The sequence below is a fragment of the Pantherophis guttatus genome, chromosome 4 (genome assembly GCF_059756535.1).
Source record: "Pantherophis guttatus breed Tessera chromosome 4, ASM5975653v1, whole genome shotgun sequence".
NCBI lineage: Eukaryota > Metazoa > Chordata > Lepidosauria > Squamata > Colubridae > Pantherophis > Pantherophis guttatus.
Window position 1 is genome coordinate 81,570,997 of NC_142066.1, and position 23,039 is coordinate 81,594,035.

General features: G+C 39.8%; 1 protein-coding gene across 4 annotated transcripts in view; it reads left to right on the plus strand.

Moving 5' to 3' along the window:
- The window catches only part of HERPUD2 (HERPUD family member 2), a 69,710-nt gene that overhangs the window by 28,951 nt on the left and 17,720 nt on the right, over nt 1-23,039 (plus strand). For all 4 annotated transcript variants that reach the window (XM_087894067.1, XM_087894068.1, XM_060686114.2 and 1 more), the window contains 3 exons: nt 6,923-7,042; nt 8,088-8,396; nt 17,122-17,236. In XM_087894067.1, coding sequence (XP_087750193.1) covers nt 6,923-7,042; nt 8,088-8,396; nt 17,122-17,236 — 544 coding nt within the window. The remainder of the gene's footprint in view (nt 1-6,922; nt 7,043-8,087; nt 8,397-17,121; nt 17,237-23,039) is intronic.

Genomic DNA, 23,039 nt, shown 5'->3' on the forward strand with positions numbered 1-23,039 from the left:
AGTTAAAAACCAGCATGTAATTCAATCAGCTGATATACAAGTCTTAGAAAGACAACCAGGGTGGAGATCTAAACCACAACAAGTTAAGAAAAGAAGAAGCAGGTTCTACAAAACTAAAAAATGTTAAACTACAATTCTTTTTTAGCCAACAGATTAATGCCAGTTATTTAAGAGACGATTAAATATAATAAGAGGGATTTATAGAAGGCTGATACATGAAAATATAGCTGAGGCAAATTACAGATTTATACTATTTTGAGAAGAATAACAGATCTCTGCAGTGCTGGTGTTTTTGGGATGTGGAAGATGGCCTGTGATTGAGCGGATTGGAACTTTCTATTTTGGACGCTCTGAAAAATGGATTACGTATATGTTGAGCTATAAGGCAAGAGAACTATGGAATTGGGGCATGCAGATGATCTGGCTGTTACCCTAACGTGGTTGTTGGAATTAATAATCTAGACAAAAGACATTACAGAAGATACCATATGGAATATAAATATAAAGTCACTCGGGTTTTTTTTTATATATATAGAAATACTTATTAATGATGGGGGCAGATGGTAGTTGAAGATACTGAATATACTGTTGGAAGCAGGACTTGATGTTACCCTAACATGGTCGATGGAATTAACAATCTAGTTGAAAGACATTACAGAAGATACTATATGGAATACAAATTTAAAGTCATTTGAGGGTTTTATTTATATATGGAAATATCTTTTAGTGATACGGGCAGAAGAATAAAGATATTAAATATATTATGTATGGTAGACCTGTAGGAAAGTGGGTGAAACAAAATTGATATGGTACAAGGTGATAGGTAACGTTACTGATTGCTTAGTTTAGGAAAAGGGATGTTATGTTTAGATATTAATATACTTAAAAGATTTGAATTAAGAGATATATGTATGGGGGTGGAGGAAATGGGTAGATTATGAGTAGAATAAATGCCAAATTAGGATCTATCATATAGTTTTATAGCCGAATGCTGTTTTGAAATGTATAGTATACGGGGGACATAATAATAATGTTAGAAAGAAATGTTTAGCACATAGGGGGTGGTGTAAAAGGGTGGTAAAGTATTATATAATGTGATATTAATTTGGATTTCATCTTGCAGAAGCCATGGGGGGAGGGGAGGGGGAGGGGGGGTTAGGGAGGGGGGGGAAGGGGGGAAAAATTTGTATTTGAAAAACTTTTTCAATTAAAAAAAAAAAGAAGTATATCCAGTATACTAATATATGCTCAGGTTGCAGGTCACATTAAAACATCTTACTATGTAAAACAAGCTATGTTAAAGAAAGGGGAAATAATCAGATATTGCAAACAAATGGCACAATATGTAATTATTTGGAGGAAATTATTTCTTTATCTTTCATCTTACTGAGAATCAGTCTTTTAATAACAACTAAACATATTTTCTTATGGAAAGCATATTTAGCTTTCAATTAAACAGAGAAAACCAAATAGAGGTCTTTAATTTTTCGGCATGTCTTTAAACAGAAAAATTTATGTGGTCCAGAAGGTACAGATGTAGCTATAGATATTCCTTATGGAATAGAAAAGTTAAAACTAGCATTGTGATTAACACCAGCTGTCTGCAACTACTGTAAGTTCGAATCTCACCAGGCTCAAGGTTGACTCAGCCTTCCATCCTTTCTAAGGTAGGTAAATTGAGGACCCAGTTTGTGGGGGTAATAAGCTGACTTTGTATAAATATACAAAAGTATGAAGGCTACTGCTTAACGCATTGTAAGCCACCCTGAGTCTCTGGAGAAGGGCGACATAAATCAAATAAATAATAATAATAAAAAAAACTGCATGCCAGATGATAATGGATTAAAACATAACCTTTTTAAGAATTATGAAGAATGCAAGAAAATTTGACCCGCTACATTGAAGTCCTCTGAAGTATATTAAAAACTGAGATAGTTATAAAATCTAGTGTTTTGACACTAAAAATAAAAAGTTACAATTTTAATGTTTTCTTTGCAAAGAAAAATCAGTTTGTCTCCTTATACCATATATTCTTCTACTTCTACACAGGATCTAAGGAGGCCAAATAGATTTTTAGGGATAATATTTTTTTCTCTCTATTTTTAAATAACTACTATTGGTTCTCTCTTCTTATTACTAATATTCTTACATCCTGAGTCTGAGTACACAGAGATTACCAAGGTCTCCTATGACACTTTGCAACCAACTTTCTTCTAAGATACAATTCTGGTATGATGCAATATGATTTGTATTGCATTGAATCCTGTTGTTGCCTTTAAAAAGAATGTATAGCATTGTTACTGTAAAATTTTTAAAATACATATAAGTTGTTAGATATATATGTTTGCCATTTCTAGGCAGAACATCAGCCTATATACAGTTGCAAGAAAAAGTATGTGAACCCCTTGGGATTACATGGAGTTTTGCATGAATTGGTCATAAAATGTGCTCTGAACTTCATCTAAGTCACAACAATAGAAAAACACAGTCTGCTTAAAATAATACTACACAAACATTAGATGTTGCCATGGTTTAATTGAACATAACATGTAAACATTCACAGTACAGGGAGGAAAAAGTATGTGAACCTGTAGACTTAATAACTGGTTGACCCTCCTTTGGCAGCAATAACTTCAACCAAACGTTTCCTGTAGTTGCAGATCAGACCTGCACAATGATCTGGAGTAATGATTTGGACCACTCCTCTTCACAAAACTGTTTCAGTGTAGCAATATTCTTGGGATGTCTGGTGTGAATTGCTCTCTTAAGGTCATGCCACAGCATTTCAATCAGGTTGAGGTCAGGACTCTGACTGGGCCACTCCAGAAGGTGTATTCTGTGCTGTTGAAGCCATTTTTTTGTTGAATTACTTGTATGCTTTGGGTCATTGTCCTGTTGCATCCCCATCCTCTGCGGAGCTTCAATTGGCGGACAGATGGTCGTACGTTTTCCTGCAAAATGTCTTGATAAAGTCTGGAATTCATTTTTCCATCAATGACAACAATCCGTCCAGGCCCTGAGGCAGCAAAGCAGTCCCAAACCATGATGCTCCCTCCGCCAAGTTTTACAGTGGGGATGAGGTTTTGATGTTGGTGTGCTGTGCCTTTTTTTCTCCACACATACTGGTGTGTGTTCTTCCCAAACAACTCAATTTTGGTTTCATCTGTCCACAGTATATTTTGCCAGTAGTGCTGTGGAACATTCAGGTGCTCTTTTGCAAACTTCAAACGTGCTGCAATATTTTTTTTGGACAGCAATGGCTTCCTCCGTGGTGTCCTCCCTTGTACTCCATTCTTGTTTAATGTTTTCCTTATTGTAGATGTGTCAACAAAAATGTTAGCATGTGCCAGAGATTTCTGTAGGTCTTTAGCTGACACTCTAGGATTCTTCTTTACCTCATGTAGCATTCTGCGCTGTGCTCTTGCAGTCATTTTTACAGGATGACCACAGGACGAGATACTTTTGTAACCCTTTCCAGCTTCATGCAAGTCAACAATTCTTGATCATAGGTCTTCTGAGAGCTCTTTTCTGTGAGGCATGGTTCACATCAGACAGTGCTTCTTGAAACCAGTAAACCCAAAACAGGTGTGTGTTTTTAAAGGGCAGGAGAGCTGTCAGCAACACATCCAATATCATCACACTGATTGGAGTCAAGGTTGGCTCACTCCTGGCTCCAATTAGCTCTTGGAGAAGTCATTAGTAGAAGTAACAGTGGTGATAATAACTGTTACTATTTTAGCATTTTCCCTTGCTAACTAAATCATGCTCTTTGCTATCCTGTTTCTCCCAAAATAAGATATCCCCTGATAATAAGCAAATCGGACTTTTGAGTGAATGGCAGTAAGTCCAAGCGCTTATTTCAGGGTTCAAAAAAATATAAGACAGGGTCTTATTTTTGGGGAAACATGGTAGTAAATCATTATATGCAAGCTTTGTTACATTTTTAATGTAATGGAACACAATTTTTCACTAAGTTATTCTGTTTTATTTTCTTGAAAGCATAATATAATTATGTTATACACACTTTTTGGGATAAAGTATTATAATAAAATCCTGTTTCCAGGTTACTTACATTACAGCCATTTTACTTATTTATTTAAAATAAATATTCCAGAGTAACTTTCAAATATCAGAAAGTTGGCCTCCTAGCTTTCTTTTTCTTTTCTTTTTTTTTGGAAAAGTTTTTCAGTTTTATTTCTTATACACATAATTTAAAATGTACATTTTCTTATACATAATTAATCCTACATATATATGTTTTCCTTAAAGAAAGCATTAAAATAAGGCATTTTAATTACATTCGGAGTTGCTCTTCTACCCTTTCTTCCCTCATTTTGCAACAACCCTTCTTCTTCTCCTCTTTCCCTTCCCTCCCTCCTCTCCTCTCCTACTTTCTCTTCCCTCCTCTCCTACCTCATCCTACTTCCCCTTCCTTTCCCCCACTCCTCTCTTCTTTTCCCCTTACTCACCACCTCTCCTACTCCTATCCCCTACCGTTCCTTCCTCTCCTTTCCCCTTTCTTCCATCCCTCTCCTCTTCCTACCCTCTCCTCCTCTCTTCTTTCTATCTTCTTTGCTGTGGAATATTCTTCTTGTTTGGTATCCGAACAACTCCTGTATTCTAATAGTATATACTTTCTTTCAATTTCTTTTCAGATTTTTTCTATCAGTTTTATCATCATAATTGTACACTTATTCTTATTATCTTCTTTCTTTTACCCCCTCCCATCCCACTTTTTCATTTACTCTGGTGTCATTTGGGTTTCTATTTCTTTTTTATCCTCTCCCTCGTTTAACTTTCTATTATCTAAATCATTTATCTATCCTCTTATCTTCATATTTCTTTTCTAACCATATATAAAATCTTTCCCATGTCTTGAAATACACTGATTCCTCTTTATTTCTTATTCTTAGAGTTAATCTATTCATTTCCGCACAGTCTAAAATCTTTTTTGTTTACTTCACCTTCTGACGGAATTTTTTCTGTCTTCCAATTTTGTGCAAATACAATTCTTGCTGCTGTTATTATATGTATAGTTAAATACACATTTTCTTTACTATATCTCTCTGGGAGAATACCCAATAAAAAAACCTCTGGTTTTAATTCTATAGATTTATGTAATATTTTTTCCAACCATTTCTGTATTCTAGACCAATAATTTTTTGCTTCTAAACATGACCACCACATATGATAGTATGATCCCGGCAAATGCAAACATTTCCAACATTTGGCTGATTTATCCTTAAACATCTTTGCTAATCTTTCTGGTGGCATATGCCATCTATAAAACATTTTATATAGATTTTCTTTATATGCAGTTGCCATTGTCAATTTATAATTCCTTTCCCATAGTTGTTGCCATTTCTTTAATTCTATTGCATATCCAAAAAATTTTGCCCTTGTTATCATTATCTCTTTTACCTCTTCACCTTCCAATCTAATTTGCAACAAATAATTATACAGTCTTAATCATTTTTTCATCCTTTCCAATCATCTGATCCAACTCTTGATTCCCCTAAATTAAAACCATATTGTTTCAAGTCTTTATCATATCTTGATTGTATCTGCAGCCATGTATACCAGTCAATCTCAATCCCTTGTTTTTCTAAGTCTTGTTTCTGTTTTAATTCTCCCTTGTCTGTTAAAATGTCTTTATATTTTACAATCTTGTCCATGTTAATCATATTTGGATGTGTCAATGCTTCTATTGAAAATACATTGGTATTCCATATAATGTTTTTTTTTCACTCTTTCCCATACTACCAACAAGCCATTCCTTACACAATGTCTCTGGAAATATCCATGAATCCAATTTTTTCCATACTATAAGAAAGCATGCCATCCTAGTTGTAGGTCATGTCCTTCCAAAGTCAATAGTCTTGTATTTCTCAATAAGATCCATTCTTTAATCCAAGTTAACATCGCCACTTGATGATACAATTCCCAATTTGATAGACTCTTCTTCTAAACCTGGAGACTCCTCTTCTAAACCCGGAGCCTTGAAGCAATTTAAGGTTAATTCTTGCTTTTTTTCCCTTGCCATATGTATTTCCACATCATTTTATTCAAACTTTCAAAGGATTTTTTCTCCATCTTTATCAGAATTGTTTGAAAAAGAAACAACAATCTTGGCAATACATTCATTTTGATTAACGTTATTCTCCCCATTAAAGATAATTGTAAAGATAATTACCACACCCCTCTTGGCCTCCTAGCATTCAAATTAAAAAGATGACACACCTAGAAAAAGTTGAGGAAGAAGGGAATAACAGGTATAGCCATCACTTCTTAAAGCAACAGTTGAAGTCTTTGGTGTGAAGGGAGTTAGTGAATGTGCCAGCATTTTATCTTCCAGAATTTATATTGACTTTTCTATAGAAAGAAATGGGTAATCACCTTTTCTGTTGGAGATTGGTTTAGGACACGTTAAATTTTGTGATAGTATTCAGTTCTTTTGAACTCATTGCAGTCTTCTATATATTTGCTAAACACTTGGTATTAATTTTTTAAAATGGTAAATCATGGGGGATGATGAAATTATATTATTTTTAATATCTCTTTGTTCTTGTTCATTCTGTTCTATGTAAGAATTATCCTAAAATAAAACAGGGGTTTATATTTATTTTTGGAGGAAATGTGATAAATCAATTATTGCTCTGGTTTTATTGTATGTTTTATCAGTTATGAGCTACCTTAAATTCTTTGATAGAGCCATATACATTTTGTAAAAAATAAATATTTTAACTTTATGCCTACCCAAATCTGGGCTTCAAAAATCCCAACTACTAGAGGGAAGCAAAGAGATATAGAAATGCTTATTCTTTGTGCTAAGTGAATTTCTGCAGCTCATATATTTTATCTATATGTACCTCTGTTATATAAAGCAGAGATATATAATTAAACTTCCGTGTGTTTCTAACAGTGTAGATAATCAGTTTCCTGGGCAAGGAATATCAACTGGGTTTCCAGTATATCCTACTTTCAGCCCTCTACAGATGTTATGGTGGCAACAGATGTATGCACGTCAGTATTATATGCAATAGTAAGTATAAATAGAACATGATTTTAATTAGTACTCAGATGGAGGATTGGTAATTAAAATAAAGACTAGATTGCTTTTTGTAGATTAGTTTTAACAAACAAATTCTGAAATAAAAATACAGATTTGTTAAAGCATTTACTAGAATTACTGAGTTATAAAACTTAATTATTTAAGAGTAGTTTTATTTTTGTTTTGATGGCTGATTCAGAGATATGCTTTATTATGGAGAAAAGTTGTTACAAAGTGAAAATTTCCATCCCTTAGACGATATTTTGGGAAGAATTTTATTAGAAAAGCAGAAGAATACCATGTTAAGACACAATCCCATATTTTCAGTTTCTTTTTATGTAAAAGTTTATCTTAGCTGCACCATTTGTGTCAAAGGGGAAATCACATTACTACACATGCTTGAAATTTGTCATATATAATGGCATGATAATTCAATGAGATTGAAGAAAAAATAAGCATTGCTGTACCTCCTCCTTTACACCTTCATAATCCTTCCCTGACCATTACTATGTTTCCTTCATGAGCCGTACACCCTCCCCAATTTTTGCTGTGTCTCCCCTGGTATTCACCACCATCTGAAATTCTCACTACAACTTCCTCATATCATCACTTATACCTTCTGCGCCCTCCTGAATCTCATTATATCCTTTTATACCCACCCTGAGCCTGTCTAGACCTCCCTGGCACCCCCATGCACACTCCCTGATCCTTGCTGCACTCTGATCCAAATATATCTTCATTACTTAACAATGGAAATTCTGCTCCCAATTGCCATTATACGTTGAGGATTGTATAATTGAGGACAGTTATCTGTCCATAATTTCAGTATTTCAGGCTGATTCTTATTTTTAAAATGCCTATTTCAGCTACCAGTGCGAGATCATCTTTTTTCCCTTCCTTAGTTCATTCGGGGGAAAGGGGTGCCCTTCTCACAGCAGCTGATTTAAATGCCATGATGAGATTCTTTTGCTGCATATTATAGGTACCTAACTAATATGCCTTACTTTTGAGAAGCTGTTTATTATTTCTGTTATAGTCAAGCTGCAGTTTCAGCACAGGCAACCCTCAGTCCTCCAGTTCCAGAGCCCTCAAGTTCTGATCATGTTCCTGCAAATGAAGCCCCAGCAGCTCCAAACGTAGCTCCACAGGAGAACAGACCTATAAATCAAAATGTGCAGATGAATGCTCAAGGAGGCCCAGTCATAAATGAAGAGGACTTCAATAGAGATTGGCTGGACTGGATATACACATTCTCCAGAGCAGCTATTCTTCTTAGTATTGTATATTTCTATTCATCCTTCAGTCGCTTTGTTATGGTGATGGGAGCTATGTTATTAGTTTATCTGTAAGTAAATATGATATATTTATATGGTACATAATTTTGTGAATTTAAATTTGAGAAATTGGAAAAGTTTGTACATTATATATTTTGTTGTGAACTTCATCAATTTACAATCTCCTGTGCCCTGCTTGGAGAGTCCAACCAGTGGGTTCAAGTTTAGCTTGGTTGGCCAGAGACTGAGTTGAATTTGCCTAACCACGCCTCTTTCTCCCATGAGCCTCCAGTGTTTCAACTCAGTCGGCCTAAAGAGACTTGCTTTAATTTCTCCATCTTAGAAAAACTCTTTAAAATTATTTAAAATATTCTGCCAGCCACAGAAGAAGCCCTCTTTCCCCCTTTTCTCTTAAAACTTAACACTAACAGCCTGAAGTGTTTTCCACTGCTAGGAGCTCCGTGGAGCTACGGAGCTAATCTCTTGCCTCAGGGGCCGTTCCTAATTGCCGCCATTAACAGCACAACGGAGGCAATCCTTTTAAAGGCAAATTAGGCTCCTAACAGCTCAGAAACGCAGCGAAAAGCCTCAAATGCCTCAGAAACTATCGTGCGATCGCTAATTAGCAGTCTTTCTTTATCGGAAACACAGCAAGGAGCCACGTGAGTTTGGGCCTAGCATTTCTGGCTGATTTACTGCTATTGCCTTTTGTGGTTTGGGGATTGTTGTGTCTGTCCCGCACCATTGATTACTGCTGCCTTTCTCTCATAGCGTTATTAGAGCTGGTCATTGATCAGTCTCATGCCTAATACCTAACAGCAGTGGAAAATTGTGCTTACACACTATTGTGTCAGTTTGGCGCCATATTTACCAATACTGGAGTGAGGAATAATATCATTATTATAATCATTGTCCTAGTAAGCTCTTCTGATTGAATTGCCTTTTTGTTTTGTCATTCCAAGATGGCGGATCGCAGTTCCTCTCACTCCAAAAGTACTGCATCCCATTCTTCTGCTTCTAAGAGAGCTAAGTCTTCAGATCACAGTAAGGCAATTGTGCCTCAGCCTGGGCTTTCCACCAGATCCAAGGCCTCTTCTTCCACAGCTGTTGATAAGGATGCAGAAAGAAGGCAAAAAGCCTTAGAGAAACAATTTGCAAAGGCAAAAAAGCAGACAGAAGCCTCCTCAGGCCTAGGCCTTGTCATTGTTCATCCAGAGCCTAATATCCCTCCAATTCAGGATACATCTCCTTCTGCTTCAAACCAAGATAGATTGAATTGGTCTTCAGATATTACCACAGATCCTCCAACTGAATTAACTGAGAGTGCTGAGGAGGTTATTCCCTTATCAGAACAGGGCTCATCTGATCAGGGAGTCATTCCAGTATCTAGGAGGTCAGCTCCCTCAGCTACTTTCACCCCTACAGCGGCGGGGCTCCGCCCTGAGGTAAACCAGGCCCCTGTTCTTTCTCAGGAACTCTGCCAGATGTTAGCTCAGACCATTGCCCAGGGCATAGATTCTGCCCTGCTTAGGAGGGGCATTCCTGCTCCTGCCTCAGCTGGTACCACTCCCAATGTACACCAGGCCCACCAGGATAGGGTTTATTTCCAGGCCCCCCACTCGCCCCATGATTCTCAGGGCAGTGAATGGTCTTATACTGGGGAGGAGGAAGAATTCGCAGATCATGATCTTTCTGAAGATCATGATGACACCCAGCTGTACATCTCCACCCCAAGCCACCCCAACGATGCCCTTGAAGTGATGTCCCAGTGCTTGGGAGGCTGTGCGGATCTGGATGGGGAGGAACAGGCTCAAGCTCAACCCTTTTAAGACTGAGTGGCTGTGGCTCCCGGCATCCCGATATAGTCAGTTGACTCCATCACTGACTATTGGGGGTGAGTCTTTGGCCCCTGCAGAGAGGGCGCACAATCTGGGAGTCCTGGATACGCAGCTGTCCTTGAAGGAACATCTGACGGCTGTAGCCAGGGGAACCTTCTGTCAGGTTCGCCTGATTCGCCAGTTGCGGCCCTTTCTTGATCGGGATTCCCTGTGCACAGTCACTCACGCCCTCGTCACCTCGTGCCTGGATTACTGCAATGCTCTCTACATGGGACTCCCCTTGAGGTCACCCGGAGGCTCCAACTGGTCCAGAATGCGGCCGTGCGGGTAATTACGGGAGCCATCTGGAGCTCCCACATAACACCTCTTCTGCGTGAGCTGCATTGGTTCCCAGTGGTCTTCCGGGTGCGCTTCAAGGTGTTGGTTATCACCTTTAAAGCGCTCCATGGCATAGGACCTAGTTATCTTTGAGACTGCCTGCTGCTACCGATGACCTCCCATTGACCTGTGCGCTCCCATAGAGAGGGCCTCCTCAGGGTGCCATCAGCAAACAATGTAGGCTGGCGACCCCCAGGGGGAGGGCTTTCTCTGTGGGGGCACCTACCCTCTGGAATCAGCTGCTCCCAGAGATAAGGAGAATCCAATACCTCGGTGCCTTCCACCGTGCCCTTAAAACTTTCTTTTTTCAGCAAGCCGGGCTGTCTTAACATATTTTTTAACATATTTTTAAACATATTTTTAATTGGTTTGTTATCTTAAATTGGGACCAAATTAATATATATCCTTTTAATTGTTTTTTAATGTTTGTATTGTATGTTTTTATCTGGCTGTACACCGCCCTGAGTCTCTCGGGAGAAGGTGCGATATATAAATTCGAAATAAAATTAAAATTAAAATAAAAAAAAAGATGAAGGCAGATCTCCAGACAAACCAGCCTTCACTGGCCTTTTCAACCCTAGCATGTTCAAGACCTTGTTATACAAGGCCAAAACCACTGCTAATCTAGGGGTTGTGGCTGGGGCATCTGACTGCTCGGCTGAGCAGGATCCCCATGCTTGATTATTTACAGAACCAGTCATTACCCAGGACGCTGTTCCTTCTCCCAGATTATTCATAGACATTATCAAGAAGCAATGGCTTCAACCTGGATCCTTGTTCTAATCCCAGCGGATTAGACAAAAAGATGTACACTGTAGAACAGGAGGTAGAGGACATGCTTAAGTTGCCTACAATAGATACTCCCTTTGCCAATCTAGCATCTTCCAATATTCTCCCCTCAGACTCTGCAGAAGGGCTGAAGACCGAGGATAGGAAAGCTGAGATGTCAGTTTGTAAGACACATCAAGCAGCAGCCTGGACGATCACATCAGCCACGGCAGCTTCCTTCTTTAATAGAACCTCCCAAATGCAGACAAGGGCTCCCCCTGGAGATGTCAGATTACACCAGGACATCAACAAATTAATTGCTGCAGCAGAATACTCTGCTGATGCAACCCTTAATGCGGCTAAGTTCGCTTCCAGAGCCCTAGCATCTAACGTGACTTCCAGACGATTATTATGGCTTCGCCATTGGCAAGCCGATACGAAATCCAAATGGAAATTGGCGTCTGCTCCTTTTCAGGGCAATAATCTTTTTGGTGAGATTTTAGATCCCATTTTGGTAGAGACCAAGGATAAAAGGAAGGTACTTCCCATGTCTCACAGGAGGACAGACAGGAGATACTCTCCATATTATTGCAGGCAATCCTTTCGTGGGGCAGAGGGCGGTTACTCCGCCCCAACCTATCAGAGGACTTACCCCCCAACTTCAGACCGATCCCAGGATAGGGCTCAGTTCAGGGACAGGTCTAGACAACCCCAGTCTAGGAGACCCTTTCGAGGAGCCGGCGGTAGACCTTACCACAGGTCCAAATGACTCCCAGTCACACGTTCCCATTGGAGGCTGCCTCATGAGGTTCTTAGCTCAATGGGAGCTCATCACAACCGACGCCTGGGCTCTGCAAACAGTCCGGCTCGGTCTCACATTGGAGTTTCATCCCTCCCTCCAATGAGATTCATCTCTTGCACTCTTCCCAGAGATGCCACCAAGAGGTCTCTGATGGAAGCCGAGATCCTTCATCTACTTTCCATCCAGGCAGTAGAACCGGTGCCTGTCTCGCAGAATGGTCTTGGTTTCTATTCGATCCTCTTTCTGGTTCCCAAGAAATCGGGGGGTTGCAGGGGAATACTAGATCTAAAAAGACTCAACAAACACATCAAATACAGGAGATTCAAGATGCAATCCTTAACCTCTATTCTAAATTGCATCAGACGGGGATCTGCTTACATCCATAGATCTAAAGGAAACCTACCTGCACATACCAATTCGGATTTCACACAGGAAATATCTCAGATTCTGTTACGCAGGGCAACACTTCCAATACAGGGCCCTTCCATTCAGCCTGTCCTCTGCCCCCAGGACGTTCACAAAGGTCCTGGACGTGGTGGCAGCCCATCTGCAGGCTCGCCCAATCAGGCTTCAATGTTACCTAGATGACATTTTGATTCAATCTTCATCCATCAGGCAGGCGAGACAGGATTTGTCAGAGACTATTCAGGCTCTGCAACTTCACGGGTTTTCAGTAAATCTAGAAAAGAGCCAGTTAATTCCATCCCATTCTATCCTTCATTTAGGTGCCCGGATAGACACAGTCAGTTGCCAGGTCTTTCTATCACCAGAACGTCTAGTCAACATACGGACCTTGATACATCGGGTCAGGTCATCCAGGTCTGTCTCCCTCGCAGTATTGTCCCAATTGCTAAGAAAATTATTTCATGTCTGGCCATCGTTCCTTGGGCAAGGTTACATTCCCGGACCTTACAATGGTTCCTCCTACTGAGCCAACGAGCAGGTATCAAGTCACTCCACAACAAGAATCAGAGTGCCTCCAAAAGTTCTCCACTCCCTGAACTGGTGGATGTCACCTTCCCTAGAGAAAGGCTGTGTCTTCAAGGAACCGCCACGTCTAACACTAACTTCAGATGCCAGTCTATTCGGCTGGGGGGCTCACCTGGGTTCCCAGATGGCACAGAGCAGATGGTCCCCACAGGATCTGTTGCACAACATAAATTGGTTGGAACTCAGAGCTGCCCACCTAGCTCTACGTCACTTCCAACTCTCGCTAACCAACCAGCATGTGTTGCTGTTAACCGACAATGTCACTGCCAAGGCACATGTGAACAGGCAGGGAGGCATCCGGTCCAAGGACCTGATGTCCGAAGCAGCGAGCCTCGGCCTCTGGGCGGAATCACACCTGCTCTCCCTCCAGGCGGAACATATTTCAGGCGCACACAATGAACAGGCGGACTGGTTGAGTCGAACAACCGTTGACCATTCTGAATGGCGTCTCCATCCAGACCTGTTTCACCAACTGACGACCAGGTTCGGCCAATCATGCGTGGATCTATTTGCAACACCAAAGAACACTCACCTACCTCGGTTCTTTTCCAGATTTCTGACGCCGGGGGCAGAAGCGACCGATGCCCTTCGGGCACCCTGGCCTCGAGGCCTTCTATATGCCTTTCCTCTGACATCTCTACTACCACGGGTCATCCGGAAGCTTCTGGACGAGCAGGCTGAAATTCTGTTGGTGGCTCCGCACTGGCCCAAAAGGGTATGGTTTGCGGACCTAGTGTCACTGTCAGTTTCCCGCCCATGGAGGATTCTGCCAGACAGGATTGTCCTAAGCCAGGGGGCAGTGCAACATCCCGAGCCCCAGTGGCTCCAACTGGCCATCTGGCGATTGAGCTGGAAATCCTGAGGGACTCCAGATTCTTGAGCGAAGTCATTTCCGTCATCCAGGCCTCTCGTCCGTCTACTACCAGGATTTACGACGCCAGTTGGTCAGCGTTCTCTAGCTGGTGCCAAAAATCACACATTCCTCCCAGGACAGCTTCCCTTCCGGACGTTTTGAGTTTCCTTCACTCAGGATTCAAACAGGGACTTACTGCCAACACGCTCCCCAGACAAGTGGCCGCCTTAGCAACTTCTGCATGGAGAGGGTCCTATCCCTCTCTCTCAACACCCCAAGGTGAGGAGTTTTCTTCAAGGTGTTGCTAATTTACGGTCTCCTCCAGTCCATAGGTATCCTTCCTGGGACTTGCCTCTCGTCCTAGAAGCACTCACGTCTGCTCCGTTCGAGCCTTTAGGATCCGCCAGTCTCAAAATACTTACCTTCAAGGTCGCCTTCTTGATAGCAATCACTTCTGCAAGGAGGATCTCCGAACTGGCGGCACTGTCGGTACATAGAGATTTATGCATCTTTAACTCCGACAGGGTGGTCCTCAGGTTGGACCCGACTTTCGTACCAAAACTCAGTTCTTGGTTTAACAGGGCACAGGAGGTGGTTTTATCTAACTTTTGCCCTGACCCACAACATCCTAGAGAACGGTGTTGGCACACGCTTGACGTTCGTAGGGCACTCCGCAAATATATTGACAGGACCGCATCATTCAGGAAGTCTGAAGCACTATTTGTATCATTCCAGCCTACTACCATGGGCAAGAAAGTTACCCCATCTACAATTGCGAGAAAAGCTTGCATCGCAATGGCTTACGAACACCAAGCTACTCCAGTGCCCAGAAACATCACTGCGCATTCAACTCGTAGCGCTGTCACCACGGCAGCCTGGGCTACTCAGGCTTCCATATTGGAGATTTTCAGGGCCGCAATTTGGGCTTCTCCCACTACCTTTATCAGAAATTACAAGTTGGATGTTTTTGCCTCGGCCGAGGCTTCGTTTGGCAGAAGAGTCCTGCAGCAGGTTCTACCAGGAGAACGACACCTGGACTGCTCGGACTCCCGCCCTGGGATACTTAGCTTGGGTATATCCTATTGCTTGGACTCTCCAAGCAGCTCACAGGAGATTGAACATTGGATCTTACCTGAATCTTTGATCTATGTGCGCTGCAGGAGAGTCCAACCGCGCCCTAAGGTAGCGGTCCAGCATCCAACACCTAGTTATAGTGGACATTCTTTTATCATCATTGCTATGTCTTCTACAGACCTCTTCATCGAAACACTGAAGGCTCATAGGAGAAAGAGGCGTGGCTAGGCAAATTCAACTCAGTCTCTGGCCAACCAAGCTAAACTTGAACCCATTGCTTGGACTCTCCTGCAGCGCACATAGATCAAACATTCAGGTAAGATCCAATGTTCACTCCCTAATACTCACTTTGAAAACAGATACATGGATTAGTCTGCAGGTTTTTTTAACTTTTCTGTTACACAATTAAGCAGCTTACTATTTTACATGAACATGGTGTAAATGCTACAGTTATTTTTTTGTACATGGTCTAATTATTTGGAGTACTTACCAGTATAGCACCATCATCTGCATTTAAAACACCCCTAAGAGTCTTTAGGAAAATCAGTGCATCTTAATGCATTTTCTCTTCCTGGATAATTGTATATCTAAAAAGATGGCTGTCCTGTTAGCATGAGATATATTTTTTTCTCATACAATTATCTAGAAAAGATAGTATACTTTTGCTATTGTATCTGGGTCATTTCAACTTGTGATTATTCTGCATAGCAGATGACATCCTTTCTAACTATTCTGTAATACTAGAATCTGTAAAAATAATTGTGAATTTAAATATGAAAAGGAACCCTAAAAAGACCATATGAACAAGTAAGTTTACAATGCGTTTCTAAAATTTGAAGAAGCTAATTGGAATATCTATCTTAAAACAGAAATGGATCATGAACAGAATAAAAACTATTGTATCCATCATTATATAAACTAATTCTTCCAGTAACACTTACTTACTAGTGGAAAGGCAAACCATGAGAGTCTGAGGGATGAATAGTTTGCCTAAGTTTATCAAACATTGAGTTCATGACTAAGGTGAGAATCCTGGTGCTATATATTAGAAAATCCATAGACTGAATTCAGAAAGATCTCCTTAATCTTAATCCCAAAGTATAAATAATTGTCAGGCATTCAGTTAATTATATGATTTTGTTTTAAAGTTTATTTCTGTTTAATATCTTAAATGCTTATTTTTAAAATATATAAAATTTATGTGATGGAATGTACATCTGCAAGAGCAATGGGAGAGAGTTTTGGCAACAGTTTTTTTCAAAGAAAGGCCTGGATTAAGAGGTTGTGCAGTCCCAAGCTGGATGTCTGATTATTCTTTACAATTTATAAGCATACTCTTGACCCATTAGGTTAGCATTTCAGAGATATTTCCTTACCTAAACAGAGAATCAGAATGACCACCAGTGGTCAAAAATCAGTTTCAGAGCAACATCTTACTTCCTCTTGCTTTACCCATTGAATTTTCTTGTGGGAAATTGGCAGTGAGTGTTAGACATCTTCCTCTCCTCTCCTCTCCTCTCCTCTCCTCTCCTCTCCTCTCCTCTCCTCTCCTCTCCTCTCCTCTCCTCCCCTCCCCTCCCCTCCCCTCCCCTCCCCCTCTCTTTATAGTGGTTTTATACAAATTTAATTATATTTAGATTCACTGAAATCTTCTGAACGTTTTAGTTTAGAGTAAAATTTAATCCATTGTTCAGTAAATATAAATATTTTTCATTCCTGAAAGCTGATCAATAAGTAACATTCATAATATTTAGAGTGAATTGTTATGTGCTCTTCTAAATTGAAACAGAATGTTAGTGCTTCTACATGTTCATTTTATATTACATGTACTCAAAAATATATAATTGAATGATTTCAACTGTACATCATGAAATTATATCCAATACATTTAATCACATTCAAAAATATGTATGTATCTGGCTGAGGAATTCTACAAGTTGTAGTCCTAACATATCTGGAAAGCAAAATGGTGGGGAAGAATGAGTTAGATGATATTAATCTTAATTGATTTATTATCATTTGTTGCTTTATATTATTTGCTGACCTAAATATTTTATTTCATCTTAATAATTTTGTCAATGTCTTTTATAAAGGCACCAAGCTGGGTGGTTCCCATTCAGACAAGAAGGAATCCAACAGCCTGCAGCAAACAATGCAGATATAAACCATGATGGTCAAAATGTAAATAATGCTGGTCTTGAAGAAATGGTAAGGAGATGAATTGAGCAACAGCACTAATTTTAAATTTAAGAATTACTGTTTTATGAAAGCTCAACTCTAAATTTAAGAAATAAAAATAAGATGATTTCATGCATGCTTAATAGGGAATAAGTTTTACTAAAATCAGAACTGAATACATTTATATTACATTGCAATGTCTGATTATTCTTTATGATTTATAAGCATAGTGTTGATTTGTTTATAATTTATCAATTTTGCAAAGAGGAATACATTGTATTTTGGTATCTACAGGGGGGCAAAAAAGTAATCAGCCACCAATTGTGCAAGTTCTCCCACTTGAAAAGATGTAATTGTCTGTAATTGTCATCATAGGTAGACCTCAACTGTGAGAGGCAAAATGAGAAAACAAATCCAGACAATCACATTGTCTGATTTGGAAAGAATTTATTTGCAAATTATGATGGAAAAAGAACAGTTACTCATAAACAATCCAACAGATGAAAAACTACAAGGAATTATAAAACTTTTGAGAGATCAATTTCAAATGCTTACAGCGGAACAAGCAGCAACTAATTTACAATTTGCGAAACATAATACATTTTGTAACGCTAATAAACCGGGCAGGTGGCTATCTTACACACTGAGGAAACAACAGAGTACTCGGACTATTGGCAGTATTGAGTATGGAGGGAAGGAAGTTTTTCAACAAAGACTAATCAAAGAAGCCTTCTTAGACTATTATACCAAACTACAGTCAGGTCCAGAAATATTGGGACATCGACACAATTCTAACATCTTTGGCTCTATACACCACCACAATGGAGTTGGAATGAAACAAACACAATGTGCGTTAACTGCAGACTGTCAGCTTTAATTTGAGGGTATATACATCCAACTCAGGTGAACAGTGTAGGACTTAGAGCAGTTTGCATATGTGCCTCCCACTTGTTAAGGGACCAAAAGTAATGGGACAGAATAATAATCATAAATCAAACTTTCCCTTCTTAATACTTGGTTGCAAATCCTTTGCAGTCAATCACAGCCTGAAGTCTGGAATGCATAGATATCACCAGACGCTGGGTTTCATCCCTGGTGATGCTCTGCCAGGCCTCTACTGCAACTGTCTTCAGTTCCTGCTTGTTCTTGGGGCATTTTTCCTTCAGTTTTGTCTTCAGCAAGTGAAATGCATGCTCAATGGGATTCAGGTCAGGTGATTGACTTGGCCATTGCATAACATTCCACTTCTGTCCCTTCAAAAACTCTTTGGTTGCTTTTGCAGTATGCTTTGGGTCATTGTCCATCTGCACTGTGAAGCGCCGTCCAATGAGTTCTGCAGCATTTGGCTGAATGTGAGCAGATAATATTGCCCGAAACACTTCAGAATTCATCCTGCTGCTTTTGTCAGCAGTCACATCATCAATAAATACAAGAGAACCGGTTCCATTGGCAGCCACACATGCCCACGCCATGACACTACCACCACCATGCTTCACTGATGAGGTGGTATGCTTAGGATCATGAGCAATTCCTTTCCTTCTTCATACTCTTCTCTTCCCATCACTCTGGTACAAGTTGATCTTGGTCTCATCTGTCCATAGGATCTTGTTCCAGAACTGTGAAGGCTTTGTTAGATGTTGTTTGGCAAACTCTAATCTGGCCTTCCTGTTTTTGAGGTTCACCAACGGTTTACATCTTGTGGTGAACCCTCTGTATTCATTCTGGTGAAGTCTTCTCTTGATTGTTGACTTCAACACACATACACCTACCTCCTGGAGAGTGTTCTTGATCTGGCCAACTGTTGTGAAGGGTGTTTTCTTCACCAGGGAAAGAATTCTTCGGTCATCCACCACACTTGTTTTCCGTGGTCTCCCAGGTCTTTTGGTGTTGCTGAGCTCACCGGTGCATTCCTTCTTTTTGAGAATGTTTCAAACAGTTGTTTTGGCCATGCCTAATGTTCTTGCTATCTCTCTGATGGGTTTGTTTTGTTTCTTCAGCCGAATGATGGCTTGCTTCACTGATAGTGACAGTTCTTTGGATCTCATCTTGAGAGTTGACAGCAACAGATTCCAAATGCAAATAGCACACTTGAAATGAACTCTGGGCCTTTTATCTGCACATTGTAATTGGGGTAATGAGGGAATATCACACACCTGGCCATGGAACAGCTGAGAAGCCAATTGTCCCATTACTTTTGGTCCTTTAACAAGTGGGAGGCACATATACAAACTGCTGTAAGTCCTACACCGTTCACCTGAGTTGGATGTACATACCCTCAAATTAAAGCTGACAGTCTGCAGTTAATGCACATTGTGTTTGTTTCATTCCAACTCCATTGTGGTGGTGTATAGAGCCAAAGATGTTAGAATTGTGTCGATGTCCCAATATTTCTGGACCTGACTGTATATACCAAAGACGATATACAGAATGAACTTATAAATAAATATCTAGAGGAAAGGAGAGTTATGAAAATTTCTAGTGATCAAAAGGAAAGAACGAGCTTACCAATAACAGCTGAGGAGATTATTGTTGCTATTAAACAATTGAAAACAGCTAAAGCTCCAGGAACGGATGGTTTAACTGCAGTGTACTATAAAACTTTACAAGCAGAAATGATCGAACATCTTAAAGACTTATTTTGTAGCATACAACAAGGGGGTAAAATACCCCATTCATGGAAAACAGCTTTTGTTTCTTTGATACCGAAAGAGGAAGCAGGTTCCACAAAACCGGAAAATTTTAGGTCAATATCTCTCCTGAATACAGATTATAAAATTTTTGCAAAAGTATTAGCCAACAGATTAATGCCAGTTATTCAAGAGGTGATTCATCATGATCAAGCAGGATTTATAGAAGGCAGATACATGAAGGATAATGTGAGGCAAATTATAGATTTATTGGAATATCTTGAGAAGAATAAACAGATCTCTGCAGTGCTGGTGTTTTTGGATGCGGAGAAGGCCTTTGATCGAGTGAATTGGAACTTTCTATTAAAGACTTTAAGAAAGATGGACTTTGGGGATCAGTTCGTGCAGGCGGTTTCAGCAATTTATCAAGAGCAAACAGCACAAATTATTATTAATGGAAGCTTAACTACAAACTTCAGTATAGAAAAAGGTACAAGGCAAGGTTGTCCGTTATCCCCGCTGTTGTTTATCTTAACTCTAGAAGTCTTGTTGAACACAATACGGGACTCGAGCACTTTGAATGGAATAGTTATAAGGCAAGAGGATTACAGAACAAGGGCATTTGCAAATGACCTGGTTGTTACCCTAACACGGCCGATGGAATCAATAATTCAGATGAAAGACATTATGGAAGAATATGGTATGGTATCAGGATTTAGACTGAATCAGAAAAAAACCAAAATGATAGTTAAAAATATGACAGAAGATCAAAAAAAGAAACTTGAAAGGAAGGAAGGCTTTGAAATAGTATCAAAGGTGAGATATCTAGGAGTTCAAGTTGCAGATTCAAATATAAAATTGTTCCAAAATAATTATGAGGTGTTGTGGCGAAAAGTACAAAAGGATATGGAAACGTGGAAAAAGCTGCAGCTGTCCTTACTTGGAAGAATAGCAGCAGTGAAAATGAATGTCCTACCTAGATTTTTATTTTTGTTTCAAATGATTCCGGTGCTTAAAAGTGATAAACAGTTGATGGAATGGCAAAAAGGAGTGAATAAATTTGTTTGGAATGAGAAAAAGCCAAGAGTCAAACTGAAAATTATGCAAGATGTTCGTGAAAGGGGTGGTCTTAAACTCCCAAACCTACGACTGTATTATGAAGCAGCAGCGTTGACACAAGCAAGTGATTGGTTTGGAAGGACAAAGACCAGAATATTGAATATAGAGAGTTATGATCTTGAACTTGGTTGGCATGCATATTTATTCTATGAAAATAAAGTGGATAAAGTATTTAATAGCCATATACTTAGAAACTCCTTGATGAGAGTATAGAAGAAGCACCGGTTCAAATGAGATTATAAAATACCGTTGTGGTTGGATCTTGGTCACATTATACGGAATATAAATATAAAGTCACTCGGGGGGGGTTTATACAAAGAAGTACTTTTTAATGATGGGGCAGATGGCAACTAAAGACATTGAATACACTGTTGGAAGAAGGGGTTAATTTAACTTGGTTACAGTACAATCAACTTCAACTGAGATGGAGAGAAGATCAAAAATCTGGCTTAATGTTGCATGAAGAAGAATTGGTTAGACAGATAAAAGAGAAAGGCCCAATGCATATTAAGAGGGTTTATAACGTTTTGTTAGAAAGAAATTCAGAAAATGAATTGGTTAAAGATTGTATGATAAAATGGGCGCAAAAGTTTGCAGAACCAGTTATGATGGAAACGTGGGAAAAAATTTGGGTTCAGAATGTTAAATTTACGCAATCACAGAATTTGAGGGAAAATTTTTATAAAATGTTTTATAGGTGGCATTTAGATCCTAAGAAATTGTCGTGTATGTATCCTAATGTTCAACCAAAATGTTGGAGATGTGATTGTTTAGATGCTACATATTATCATATATGGTGGACTTGCAAGAAAGTGAAGGCTTTCTGGATAAAAATTTGGTGGGTTATGCAAAATGTTCTGAAGAAAAAACTCCAATTTTCTTCTCAATTGTTCTTATTGGGTATAGTTAAGGATTTTTCAAGGGGTGAGATAAAATTGATATTATATATGGTGACAGCAGCTAGGTTACTGATTGGTCAATATTGGAAAAGGGATGTTTTGCCTACTATTGAAGAATGGACTTTGAAGGTGGCCAGTTTTGCAGAAATGGCGAAGATATCAGCATACTTAAAAGACCGGACTCAAGAGACATATGCATGGGAGTGGAAGAAATGGATAGATTATGTGCAGAATAAATATCAAACTAGGAAGTACCAGATAGCTTTTAGTTGAATGTTGTGTAGAAATGTATAGTATATAGGGGGTAGAATAGTTCAGTGTCATGTAGAAACGTATAGTATACAGGGGGTAGAATAGATGGGTGGTAAAGTATGATGACACAATACGATTTGGATTTGGATTTCACCTTGGGGAAGTCATGGGAGGATGGGAGGGTTAAGGAGGGTTAGGGAGGGAAAGGGGGAGGGAAATGGGGAAAAATTTGTATTTGTAAAACTTTTTCAATAAAAAAAAGACACCTGTCCACAATCTCAAACAGTTACACTCCAAACTCCAATATGGTGAAGACCAAAGAGCTGTCGAAGGACACCAGAAACAAAATTGTAGACCTGTACCAGGCTGGGAAGACTGAATCTGCAATAGGCAAGCAGCTTGGTGTGAAGAAATCAACTGTGGGAGCAATAATTAGAAAATGGAAGACATACAAGTCCACTAATAATCTCCCTCGATCTGGGGCTCCATGCAAGATCTCACCCTGTGGGGTCAAAATGATCACAAGAACAGTGAGCAAAAATCCCAGAACCACACGGGGGGACCTAGTGAATGACCTGCAGAGAGCTGGGACCAATGTAACAAAGGCTACCATCAGTAACACACTACGCTGCCAAGGACTCAGATCCTGCAGTGCCAGATGTGTCCCCCTGGCTTAAGCCAGTACATGTCCGGGCTTGTCTGAAGTTTGCTAAAGAGCATTTGGATGATCCAGAAGAGGATTGGGAGAATGTCATATGGTCAGATGAAACCAAAGTAGAACTGTTTGGTAGAAACACAGCTCGTCATGTTTGGAGGAGAGAGAATGCTGAGTTGCATCCAAAGAACACCATACCTACTGTGAAGCATGGGGGTGGCAACATCATGCTTTGGGGCTGTTTCTCTGCAAAGGGACCAGGACGACTGATCCTTATACAG